The sequence below is a fragment of the Falco biarmicus genome, chromosome 13 (genome assembly GCF_023638135.1).
Source record: "Falco biarmicus isolate bFalBia1 chromosome 13, bFalBia1.pri, whole genome shotgun sequence".
NCBI lineage: Eukaryota > Metazoa > Chordata > Aves > Falconiformes > Falconidae > Falco > Falco biarmicus.
In genome coordinates this window covers 21056715-21069973 of record NC_079300.1, presented here as the reverse complement: position 1 = coordinate 21069973, position 13259 = coordinate 21056715, and the positions used below count along the sequence as shown (strand labels likewise).

At 42.3% G+C, this 13259-nt stretch overlaps 1 protein-coding gene across 1 annotated transcript in view; it reads right to left on the bottom strand.

The window, feature by feature from the left end:
* Positions 1-351: 351 nt before the first annotated feature.
* EPHA4 (EPH receptor A4) overlaps positions 352-13259 on the bottom strand; it is a 107171-nt gene continuing 94263 nt past the window's right edge. Inside the window, exons 14-18 of the mRNA XM_056358949.1 lie at positions 11531-11680; positions 8918-9111; positions 6284-6439; positions 5116-5996; positions 352-2846 (exon numbers count right to left, since the gene is read on the bottom strand). Of these exons, the coding sequence (XP_056214924.1) occupies positions 5882-5996; positions 6284-6439; positions 8918-9111; positions 11531-11680 (615 nt within the window). The 3' untranslated portion in view covers positions 352-2846; positions 5116-5881. The remainder of the gene's footprint in view (positions 2847-5115; positions 5997-6283; positions 6440-8917; positions 9112-11530; positions 11681-13259) is intronic.

Sequence of the window (13259 nt, the reverse complement as noted above, 5' to 3'; positions counted from 1 at the left end):
TGATCCTGCAGGTTTTTCTCAGGCACAGCGCCCACGGATACTACCTGGTCTCCAATGAAAAATCATTGAGATCATTAACACGGTCAGCCTGACTGCAGCATCCTTCACACACTACAAATATCCAGCACACCACACAATCCCGAACAGTAACAAGAAAAAGTAACTTGCTTTAAGGTACATGTAGGAGTTACACAGTTTAAATGAACTTCAGGAGTGCGTTCCTGCGAAATGTGCTGAAGAGAATTAACTTCTTTGGGGCAAACATCAGGATTATTATTCTGAGTTCTGTATTGATATCTGTTGTGGGTGAATCGCTACATTAAAAAAAATACAATAATTACAAATAGTCCGTTTCAGGTTTGTACAGCAACTACTTTATTATTTTCAAATGCAAATGTTTGCATTGTTTTCTATTTTACAATTTTACAAACTAGGTATAAAAGACCATAAATAAATGACATAAGTTATGTGTACCTAAAATTCATGGAGGGGGAAAAAAATTACAAATTAACACAAAATAGAAAAATCTATATATCTAACCCAGAGATCGTTCAAATGCACGAACCAAGAAATGCTGTTAGATTTTTTCAGTATGAACTAAATTATAATATGCCTCATACATTCTAATTTTAACCACAGTCCTTGCATATTCCAACACACTTGCAGTGATACAAAAAAATAAATGCACTCTCTTTTTATTTGTCTGATTAGTATTTCAGAATTTTTTTTTTTCTGGTTATGAAAATGTCACATAAAAGAAAAATACTGCTTTTTAAGTCCCATTTACTGGTTACTAACCAGTTTTTTGTATTTTATACATATATATTTTCAATACATAAGATCCATCACAAAATTAGTACAGCAAGAAACCCGGACAAACATCAACCAGTGGTGTGTGAGCAGGACAATTTCTTAACAAGTAGAGCCTTATCGTGCGAGACAGTCCTGGTGGCAACCTCGCCCCCAAGGGAAGCGGTGCCGGGGCACCCACTTTCCTTGCAGCACCCACTTTCCTTGCACCCCAGCTCTGCTCAGAGGCAGGCGGCGATGGCCCATGGTGGGTGGCGTGGCTGGCACCTCCCGGCGCCCTGACCATGCCTGGCTGCCACCGCCAGCGCGGGTGCCCTCGCTGGCCTTCCACAGACCTGCTGCTCCTCCTGCGCCAGAGCCGGCTGCACCGCGGTTAACGATGAGCGCAGAGGGTCGGTGAGGAGGGCAGAGCGGAGGAAGCAGGAGCAACCTGGGGACACCGCTTCACAGCTCCTGTGGGAGCGACCCCTGTCCCCCAGCAGTTTGCTGGGCTGCACTGGGCACCGCGGCAGACGCCAGCCCCCTGTGGCTAGGAAGCAATCGGGGAGCATCACCTGCCCCACTCTTAATACCCAGTGCGCCCTGGGCTCTAGCGCACAGCTCCGCTCAGACTCGCTTACACTAGGTTAACATTGAATTCCCCAAACACAGAAAGCTTCTCTAGGTAGTACCAGCAAATTGCAGCACTGTTCCTCAGGCCACGGAAGAAAGAGTGCCTTCCACTGCGCTTCACCAGCTCCTCATCACCCGCACGAGGAACAGGACACATTTCACAACTCTCGCTAACTACTGTAACCTTACAGGTCTTGTTGCATTTTTGTTCCTTAACTGTGCTGGGAGCAAATGAAGTGTTTCGATTATTACAAGTTTTCACAGCTTGCACACAGAGCAAGGTGCTTCTGTGAACGGAAGAATTGCATATATTTATTCGCATTCAACAAGTCTCTAAAATCCTCTTTTTGCAGGTAAAAAAGGCTACTTAAGAATTCCGTTCAGGGTTACCAGTGGATGGATAAGCAGGTGTTGCCTCCATCACCTTGCCATTGAGAAATTGGTCGGTCTTGATCATGAACAGGGTATTAGTACAAATAAATGACACTTAGGAAAATCTTTAGCACCCTTACAGATCCTGTAATCCACAACTCCAAAACTAACTTGAAATTGTCCCGTCTCAGGCTGCAGAACTACTCATTAAGGTTAGTGTGGCAGCTAAAAGATACACCTATAGATACAGAAATTTAAACATTTTTTAATGTGTGTGTTCTTGCTACCATTGCAGACACGAGCTACTGGCCTGCTCTCACATGGCAGGGAACTCCTGCGCTTCCAGAGGTGTTTTCGGCACATTCACAGGCGGTTCTACACACGAGGTGACTCACACACAAACACAGGCACACAAGCACACATACGCACCTTTCAGAGGAGATAATAATCCATTATCCATTCAAGGAAAAAAAATATATTCATATCACTGCAATGGCACGTTTTGTGTAAAATGTCACTTCAGCAATGTATATTGGCAGCTCACAGGAACTGGGTTCTTTGCTGCGGCACCGGGCCTGGTGTCCATGGTAGGATGGGTAGTGCTCCGTCATCTGCATTCGTCCAAGATGCAGCAGTGACAGCCAGGGGGATGAGGAGAGAAAATAACAAAATATATAAATAAAACTGAAGGTAGGAAGAGAAAGCAGAAGGGGAGAAAAAAAAAATATCCAGAAGTCTGCAGGGCTTTGACAGTACATTCCTCAAGTGACAACTGGGTGCTGAGTCTTAACGAGTTAGTTATCTCTCAAAGGAGAAAAAAAAATGGAGTGGGTGGCATGGAAAAAAAAAAAAAAAAAAAAAAAGAAGAAGAGAAAGTAAAAGTCACACTCTCTTCAGGGACTGATGGCTGTTCAGCGTGTGTTTTCCAGAATCAGTGCTATGGAAGACGCAACTGTGGATCCAGAAGGCTTCATGTCTAGTCTATGTTCCTCCCTGGTCAATATGATCAATAGGACGGGCTGTGAGGCCATGAAAAGCAAAATCTGATTTCCCTGCACAAAAAGAAAACACAAATATATTCAAAATCTCTTTTGATTCCCACAACAAGAGAGACACCCACAGCTGCCCAGCTGCCTCCTCTCCCATTCCCCAGCAGAAGTGCTGCTCCATGCAGCCAGCGCCTCCTTGGCTGGTGGAATCGCTGATTCACAGAACAGGCAAAGACCTGAACTCATCTCTGCCTCCATGAAGAGGGGACACGGCAGCAGGTTCATGGAATTACACCTCTCCCCAGTGAGGGGAGAAGGATTTTGAAAAGGACGCAGGAGAAAGTAGGAAGAGATGCAATTCTTGCACAAGCGGGCGGCTGAACATCAAAGGCAGGAGGCTGCAGCGCATCGCCGTGCTCCCACCAGCTGCTCCGGCCAGCGAGACAGATACAGCCAGCAGGTCTCAAAGGGTGAGAACCCTCCACCTTCCTTGTTCCTTTCCTTTCCCTCACACTATTTCAAAGCCTTGCTTCCATGACACAGCTTATAAACAGGTATGGGTTTTTTTTATATATATATATATATATACACACACACATTTCTGTGCCACCTATTTTTTTAAATCACTCTCCTCCAGCTAAAATCACATTCAAACGGATGCCCCCTCACTGGCCATATTTTATCACAGTGAACACAACCATCAATGGCAGTTCTGAAAACCTGGCATCTGAGCTGCCTTCACAGTTTTCACTCTACAGGGACACAGTTTTTCACTTTGTGTGGAAAATATTGGAGTGTTTTGAATTACCATTACTAGACTCCAAGAAAGCAATTTTACAAACAGGCCAGAAAATTGGGTATATTTTGGTTTTGTGCAAAAAGACAACCTCAACAGAATGCAACAGATTTACAGCAAGAGGAAACTTCAAGACTTTCTGCACTTAAGAAGCAAAATAACCTTTGCTGCTGAAAGTACACGAGTGTCAGGTCTTTAAAATGAGTAATCACTTCTTATGTTGCCTGGCAAAATGAATTTAAACATGCCGGTTTAAGTAGTTTTTTTAAAGAAATCTTAAATTTCTTGAAATGGAAAAGCTTTTACAAGTAATACCGCAAAACAATTTTTACTAAGCTGTCATGACTTGACAGGATCCACATTTAGCATCCCATATTCTGAACAAGTTGTTCTCTGAGAAAGTTGGGGGTGAGGGAGAGTTAAGTGGTTAAAATCAGCAAGTTATTGTTAAAAGTGACAAAAAGTGACGTGAGTGACAATATGGTAAGTGTGACTTGTCCAACTGAGTGAGCTCTTTTGGATTTAGAATAAAAGCAAATTATTAAAAAAATCTGACATATAAAGCCACTAAATAATTTTTGAATTTGCTGTCAGGTGTGGAGTGGGACCAAAATACTATAGACCAAAAAAACAGTCTTAGCACCACCTTTCTGACATTGTGCCTGGCACAGCTGAAACACGACATCTGTTCTAGAGGATGTGTCATGAAAACCTTTCTCATACCCAGCATGGCATAAGTGGGCCTGATCCTGTCTCTTTTCTAAGCTCCTCTCATAACTTTGGTCCTCGAAAGGACTTCAAAAGGAATCTAATTTGTACGCTCTGTTCAAAAAGAGTAATAAAAGTTTTAATATAAATAAAATTCAAGCCTAAATGTGTTCAGAGCTTTACCAGATAAAAGCTTTGTCCTGTGTGACCTTACTGAGGACAATCACATTCCTGTCGCAGTCCCCTCCACCTAGCAACCCAGGGGATGCTTTCACGCACTCAACTTTCCATCTGTTTCCTAAGAGGAGCTGAAGGGCAGCTCTTCAAGCAGCTCATGCTCCACCTTGTTTGCCATACTTGCAGAGGGGCACTTAGACCTTAGCCATGCCGCCCACACCTGGCACTCACACCCACAGCTGCCTTGATAATCCAGCCTACGGGGCTGGTTTCAAAAGTGAATTTGATTCCCACAGCCGCTAAGACTGGATCGCCGTGTCCAAAGTGAAACGTGTCCAAAGCTCCTAGCACTGAACCAAGTGCACCCCAAGACACACTCCTACACCTTGCCTGCACACAACATCCTGACAGCAAGACCAGGGTTTGAAACAGTGCAATTTTCAGTCATCAGATAGAGAAAACAATGAGAAACACTCAGCAATTAGTCTGGGAAACCAGCACAGGTTCATACAAACCAGCTGGGAACCCCAAATAATACATACCACAGCACTACTTTTTTTTTTTTTTTTTTCCCTCCAACAGCGATGAAATCCTAGCACAGTTTAAGAAATAAAGCACCATGAACATGTTGGACACCGTACATCCACTGACCTTCTCTCCATGTGGCAAAGAGAATCGCTTCTTGAAAGAGAAAAGAAGTCTGAAAGCTCCACAGCCACGATTGTCACGGCTGACTACCGGCAAGATGTTCACAAAATGTCTTTAAGTGGTAGGCTTCAGCACGGCACAACAACTGCCAATAATCTCCCCAGAAGTCCAGTTTTGCCCAGTAATCCACAAGGTGGGTCATTTCATGTCTCAAGCCCGTAAACGGGTAGATCACAAATCAGCAGGCACCGATTAGCCAACTGATATTCTCACTGAGGTTTCTGCAAGGTATCAGCGATGCATCAAGTCCACAAAAAATATCCTAGGGCAGATTCTTCATTCCAGTGAAAGATGCACAACGGTGGTTTCACCCACAAATAAAACACTATGGTTGTAATCCTACAGGTCACAGGGAGAAGGAAAGTAATTTTGTTTTTTAAGCACAGTATCTGGCAGCAAACATAGCATCAAAACTTGAATGTGACTTTATATTTATATAGATACATGTATTTTACATATCGTTGATCAACAGAGAAGTATGTTCCAAGAAACAATTTGTTCCAGGTCTGGTTTAAAATGACGACTTGTCATTTCTGGAGGCCCCCCTCCCAACACACACACTCGGTTTCCGCAATCTGTACATCAAGCAATGCTGCAGATCTTTATTTCGACGGGCGAGGAGACGAAGTAAAAAAAGTGCAGTTCTTCAATTAAAGTGCATGGATGAGGTAAACTAATTTCAAGAGTTTTGAGTTTATTTAGTACTGGCTCAGACGGGAACCATCCTGCCGTGCATCTGTTGCATTTGGGTGCGCATTGCTTGAACATTGCTCAAGATCTTGTTCTGGTGCACAATGGCAGTGATCCCAATCCTTGCCAGGTCACTGTGGAAAGCAAGAGAAGAAGCAGGGGGCTGAGAACCGTGGATCAGATGCCGGTGCAGAGAAAAATATTAAGCGTCAACCACAAGCAACACAGCAAAAGCAAGGCAGATGTACAGAAATGTTTAATTAAATAAGTGAAGGCATTGTGGAGGCATTTTAAAGTTATCCTCCATCCAAATGAAAGGCATTCCATTCCTTTAATGAGTGTAATGATATGCAGCATAAAGCAAAAGAGGATGATTAAATCCAGATTTACCAGTTTTTTTGCTCTATCGCTGAATACTTACTCCTGGTTCATATGCACCACAGCCTCTAGGGTGGTATAGCCGGCAGCTGTGAAGTTATCCTTGTATCGCTCCATTTTAATGGCTTGGAGCCAGTCACCGACAGAAACAACCGCCGAGAACTCGGGGGAGCTGGGATCCAGCAGGGCTGTGCTAGGTCTGGATGCCAAACAGTGAAAGGACAGAGAAATGGTGTCAGCTGCATCATGAATCGCAAACCAAATTATCCCCAACGATTAGGGAAAGCAGGGGCAAGACGTTGTGCCCAGCGAGACTGGTGGCTCTCTGCACAACAACATAGGTCAATGCAAGAACCTTAACAAAACACAAATAGGCCAATTTTTGCTAAGAATGAATCTGACCTTAGGTTTCCATTTTTGCTTTCAGATCTAATTCGAACCACAATGCTGCTTACAATTTCTACTTCAGATGCAACCAAGTTCATAGAAAATGCTTTTACGTCAAAAAACAAAGAAGATGGCAATGCTGGAAGGCATTCAGCCTACTGGGTCTGTATCTCAGAAGCAGCAATGCACAACTTTGCCAATCCTGCATGTGTCAGACCTCAGCTCCGCAACTATAGAAACACTGCTGAAGTATGTGCAAAGGAACTGGGAGCTCACAGCCTGCCAGACTGGTTTGGAGAGCAAAACTCAGGGCGGGTTCAGAAAAATCCCATTTCTAGCCAGGTTCACAGGCATGCTCAGTACATTCAATCAAACTCAGGACAGCAGGGAGTTAATCCCCTCTTTAATCAATCCATTCCTGACCAGTGCGTGTGCCAGGAGTGGCAGGAATCATGCAAGCTTTGATCTTTGTTTCCACGGTGGAATGTGCTTCTCATTTTCCCTTGCACAGATTTGTGAATAATTATTTTTACAAAATTTCCTTCTCTTATTAATCTCTCATTTATTATTTCATGTATACTGTAAATCACAGTTTCATTAAACCATTATAAATTACTATTATCTATCCAACCAAAACAATTATCATTCAGCAATTTATTTGAAAATGCAGAGCATCAAAGATTAGGTGTGCAATAGCATAGTTATGTCTTGCCTAAGGCACCGAGTACGTGCTGGTAATACTGGGTACAAATCTTTTGCTGTACTATCTAACACAAGACCAATGATGGCAACCTAATTATATATAATTATGCTTCACATATAATGTTGTATAATATATTAATAATATTATACACATATTTGGAAATCATATTCCAAAGAGAAGATAAATAAAGATCTCTAAATAGCCATGAACATGAAATGACCTTGAATAGGCTATTAACTTACACACACACACACACACACAAAATGACCTTGAACAGGCTATTAACTTTTGTAAAATCTATCCATTTTCAAAGAGCACCTGTACATTGGAAAGAAAGCAAAATGGAGGAGTTCATACTGTGATTCTCAAATCAAATTACCACAGCAGACCATATTGTGATTCTCACCATGTAAATTTTTTAAGCCTCAAGGGTGGATACATTTTTGCCAGGCTACCAATGCAATTAGGGAAATCCGGGAGATATGTGGTGATAGTGGCCTTACAGGGTTAATAATCCATCTTCTGATAATGCACATTGTAAGCAAGAGTCACAAAGGAACTTCCAGGTTTAAAAATGGAAAAAGCTTTTTTCCAGGATGCTGTTCTGTTGGAAGCTGAAACAGAACCTCTGTTACTCCTTCACTAATTCAAGAAACTTATTTTTGTATTGCCCGATGGATATTTGTGTACCTTCCCATCTACTGAAAAATATTTTCCCATTATCTTCCTCTTTTCTTTTAAGCTCCATCTTTGCTGTAAGCAAATTTACCTGACAAAGCAAAGACATTTGAAAAAAATAGAACAAACCCTGTGTAAAGTAGTAAAGCTCCTATTACTTCAGCAGCGCTTCACCAGCTTAAACAAACTGCTGATCTGTCCCAACAAAGATATTTTGGGCTTACCCTACAACTCTGGGAGTTTCCTTCCTACCATACTTCTTTTGCACGTACCAGGTATACCATGCTCAGCAAACGAAAAAAAACAGAAATGTAATGCAGGATCGGTGGAGACATGAAACTGGCTTTCCACAAAATTAAATTCAAATTCACATAAAAATTAATCCACACCTTCCTGATGTCTGCAAGGCGTTGGCTGTAATGCCGTCATACTCATTTGCAAATCCTACACAGATCTAGGGTTTATAAAACTTGGTGATGTATTTTTCCTGCAGAAAACCACATCACTCCTGTTAGCTACGCTGCATTAAGGCTACGCGTTCGAGCCCTTTCACTGGAGGGGAGAGGGAAAAGACGCAGCAAACTTTGAGCTTGCCAGCATCAGAACTTTTCCAGGACGGGCTTAAAGCTGTGCTCTAAACCTGGGTAGTGTTGGTGTGATACAACAGCTCTGCTCACTTGATTTCCTTCTCACAGAGCTAGGAGAGTCTGGGGTGCCTGGCAGGGTTCAGCAGTGTGCCAGCACGACCCCTCTGCTCTCTTGCAGGGTGCAACATCTGCTGTACAGTCTGGCGCTGCAGAGCTGCGGAGCGCGCCTCCAGCCCAGCGCAGAGGTTTAGGTGACTTGCAGGTTTGCCTGTCACCTCCACTGTGCTCCCTCGTACATCAGCATTACCAAAGCCCAGCTGACCTGGAGCTCTCGCTGCCTGTCCTCTTCAGGCTGTTGGGGTTGCGGATGAGTTTGTCCAGCATGTTGACGATCTGTCCGAATTTAGGTCTGTCACTGCGTTCCTTCTGCCAGCAGTCTAACATCAGCTGATGGAGAGCAATGGGGCAGTCCATCGGGGGTGGCAGCCGATACCCTTCTTCAATGGCTTTAATAACCTATAAATGGCACAATTAGGAAGACATTAGAGAACATCAGACACTACTCACATCTACCAGCTGAGCATCATTTATCCTAGGGCAATCCAAAGCACGGAAACAAATCCACAATTAAGTGAAACAACATGGAAAATTGCACTCAGACTCAGGCAGTTGGTGGTCTCAGAACTGTCATTGCTCTTCAGCAATTCAAAACTAAAAGGGTACAGCATCCAAAGTAGGCATCAGATACAGCAGGGTAATGTATCACAAAGAGCACGTGGGATACAGGGATAACAAAACAGCCCAGGTTAGAATTAAGCAACTATCCTTGTTGGACAGAGAATTGGAGAAGCAACCGCTCCACAGCAAGTCTTTAATATCTGTCACAGTTTTGGCTTCAATATGTTGAAGATGAAATTTTATCCATCATTTTTAGGATGCAGTAGATCACCCCCTTCTCCCTCTCCTCCTGGGATAGCTCATCTCTGTCAGTAATACAGGCCTTGTAGTGAACCTGTTCTCTCACCACTGCATGCTCTGAACCAAGAAATGCAGAGATGGGAATTCTTTGTGCAGCTTTATCAATAAAGTTACAGAAGTCCAATGCAGCAGCTTAAGTATGCGCTTCATATTTAACAGAAAACAGAAAAACTCACAAGCTAAAGTCATTTCAGGCCCTCCAAAAAGGGCTTCAGGGTTCAGGACTCTGACGGTTTCTTAGCACTCTCAGGAGAACACGATGTGGCCAGGACTCAATTCTGATACAACAGGGACATGACCCAGAAGCCTTCAGATCTTAATTAATTTATATGACTTTGCTGGCAGGATTCACCATGAGACTGGAGACCAGGAGTGCACAGAGACTGAACTGCACTAAATTCCATTCTGGGTTTGTCCAATTAGTGGCTAAAATCCACTGGGAGGACAGGGCGAGGGATACACTTGCACTATTAGCAGCTATTCAGTGACCTCAAACGAAGTGACACTCACTACTCCAGAAAGTACGTAGATCCTTTTGATTTCTCTTGATTCAACAGACGCTGAGAGTAATTTGAAATCCACTTCTGCTTTGTTGTGAAAAGCACTGCTCTCACCGTCGTTGAGGAGGAAAAAAAAAATGCTATGTCTATGCCACGTACTAAAAAAGAGAATGCAAAGACGGCACCAGTGGCTTTCAGTGTCCTGTTCAAGCCAGCTTCTTGACATGGTCTAGCACCACACAGTAGCAGAGTACACCAGCCTAACATGCTTGCTCTGCATTTGTTGCACTGAGTTCCACTGTGCTGTGTAAACATGCCTGATATAACCGAGACACATCTGGTGTTTTATTTTCTTGCTAAGTCTTGATGACTTCCTGTTAGCAAAGGAAGGCAAGACTGGGTGCCAGAAGAGACACTTCACATCAGAAGGAAATTAAAATTACATCCCCCGTTTAGATTAAATGCCATCCGCATCTAGACACTCTTTGAAAATGTTCAGCTCTACATAAGAAAGCAGATGACTTGTAAAATGACTTAACCACTCCCTTGACCATATATTCAGATTAACATTTTCTTCTTCCTTTTTATGTTTGTAAATCCCCTGGGAAAAGAATTATGGATAATCTATGCCTCATTTTCACTGGGATATTTTTTTTTTTCATTTAATAAAAATTCTATTAGCAAAAGCTCTTATTAGCATTATTATTAAATACTCTTCTGGAATAGCAGCCATTGTGCATGCTCCCTCTTGGAATACACTGAAGTAGTCCAGATGGTATGGTTAAACAGGACATGCATAATTTAAGAATGGTCATTTAGGAAAGCTGCTTTTTAATGTCCTCGGGGGGCAGCTATACAATTGTCACAAGGATGCTCTGACGGATAATCAGAAGGGGATTTCATATGTGTTCTTTTAGATATCCTACAAGAAATAAAATCATCTGGAAGAATTATAAGCATGCTGGGGCTTGAAGAATTAACTCCTAACAGGAAGCCCCATTAGATTCAAGTGTTTCCTCTTAAAGACTTTCAATAAAGTTGAGATTTAATATCAACATTCAAATCTGCCTCCTTTTGACAGTATTACCATCTGACAGTTTAAATATATTTGTTCTCTTTCCCCCATTCTTCTTTCTTACTTTAACTGCTCATAATATTTTTCCTAAAATTTAAAAAAAAGGAAAAAAATTACCTGCACAATTTATAGGCCCTACCTTGCGAATCCCCTATCCCCTGACCATAAACCAGGCTTCAAGATCCAAGGAAGTCTTAGTTCCAGAGAGGTTCCCTAAGAAAACAGGAATCTACCACCCATGATATCCTTTGAAAAACGTGGAGTAAATGTCTTGTAACCATATAGCAATTGACACAGAAACACATCAGCAGACATCTAAGGACAGAGATAAAGGTGCAGGGAGAGAGGGAGAAAAAAGGAAGAGGAAGCTCAGAAGACTCACATCTTGATTGGACATATCCCAGTAAGGTCTTTCTCCGTAGGACATCACTTCCCACATAACGATGCCATAGCTCCACACATCACTAGCTGATGTAAATTTACGGTAAGCAATTGCCTCTGGTGCAGTCCACCTGATGGGAATCTTGCCACCCTGTCACAAATAAAAGAAACCACAGGCTGAGTCACTGACCCAGTAATGTGCATGTCTGACACTGTTCTACGCTGCCATTAAAAATACAAAATGGTTCTCTGTAAGCAATTCCAGAATCCTTCTTAAAAAGGCATCCACTTTCTCTTTTGCTTGCCATAAAACTGTCAGATCCAACCAGGAGGCAATGCTGCCCATCTGTTTTCTTCAGTCACAAGGAGGCGAACCAGTAAATGGTTACATGTATTTTTATCAGCCCTCTAAGAGATCTCTGCTTAGGGCTATGCTGAAGCATGAGAACAAGCCAGGGGTTTTACAAAGTATATATTAGAGATTTAGTTGACAAAACAAATAAGTACATGCTGTTAATTACTATTTCCTTGCTTGCCTGTCTGACCTGTTTGGCCTGTTTCAGAAAAATGGGATTATAAATGTTTTGCTTTTCAAAAAGGTAAAATAAAGAGAGGATGAACTGGGAAGATTTATGAATACCGTGGTGTTTCCCATGGGCAATATCCCAACCCCTACCAGAGATGTGAGATGGCAAGCAAGCCTCTGGGCTCTCTCAGTCCCTGTGGGAGGAGCTCAACATCACTCCATGGTGCAAGGCTGCTTTTGATACCTGTTGGAGAGAGCTGCCTCTTGTTGCAATACCTCTTTTTAAACAAATAAAACAACCTGGGCATCTGATTTGGGCCACTGAGGTCCTGCACTGTTTTAAAAGGAACTCACACCATCCTGTTTATCTGATTTTTCCTTAGCTGAGTGATCCCAGGCCAGAGATTTCTTCTTTTGTTTATGCTAATATGCAAGGTGTTTTTAATTGAGCTTTTGGTTTCCTGCAGTTCCATCTGGGGAATGACTTAAGCTGAACAAAGGTTTTAGGGCTTTTTCATTTGCTTTTATGCTTTTTTGATTAAGTTTATTTTGGTAGGGTTTTTGTCAGCAATCTTCTAGATAGTTTTTATCCATAACTGAGGGCAGCATGTGCATGCTTAATGGTTTATTGTTCTAATATCTCTCGCAAGTGTTTAATACAGACTTGTTCCAAAGCCAAGTGAAATCAAAAGGGGTTCTCCTGGCTTCTTTGGGCTTTGCATCAGGCTTTTTTTCAATGCGGTTGTAGCAGTATGTGCCTTGTGTGGCTATAGGATGCTCTCACTTTAATGAGTTAACACTACTAATAGGGAGCAGTACACCTCATTCTCTTAAAAAATGATGCTTTAAAAATTGCATTCTATTGCACCGACTCTGGTTATGAAAGCCTTCTTTCAGACGCAGATGCATGGACATGGTTTGATACATGGTTGCTGTTCTAAAACTTGTCAACAAGGTCTTTTTACTTAGCTGCTTGAGTACAGTGGAGTTCATTCAAATTTTCCTGATCCTTCACTACCGATACCAAATGAAGACAATGCACTATAAAGCAAATGTCATCGATTCCCTGCAGTTCACTCTTGAGAGCAAACATAATACTACATCTCCACTCACTAAATTCAAAGGGAAGCTTTTCAATCATTTCTGTCTTGCCCTTGTGTGTTTGGATAAATTTTGATTTCCCTGAATACAGCTTTTCAGACCT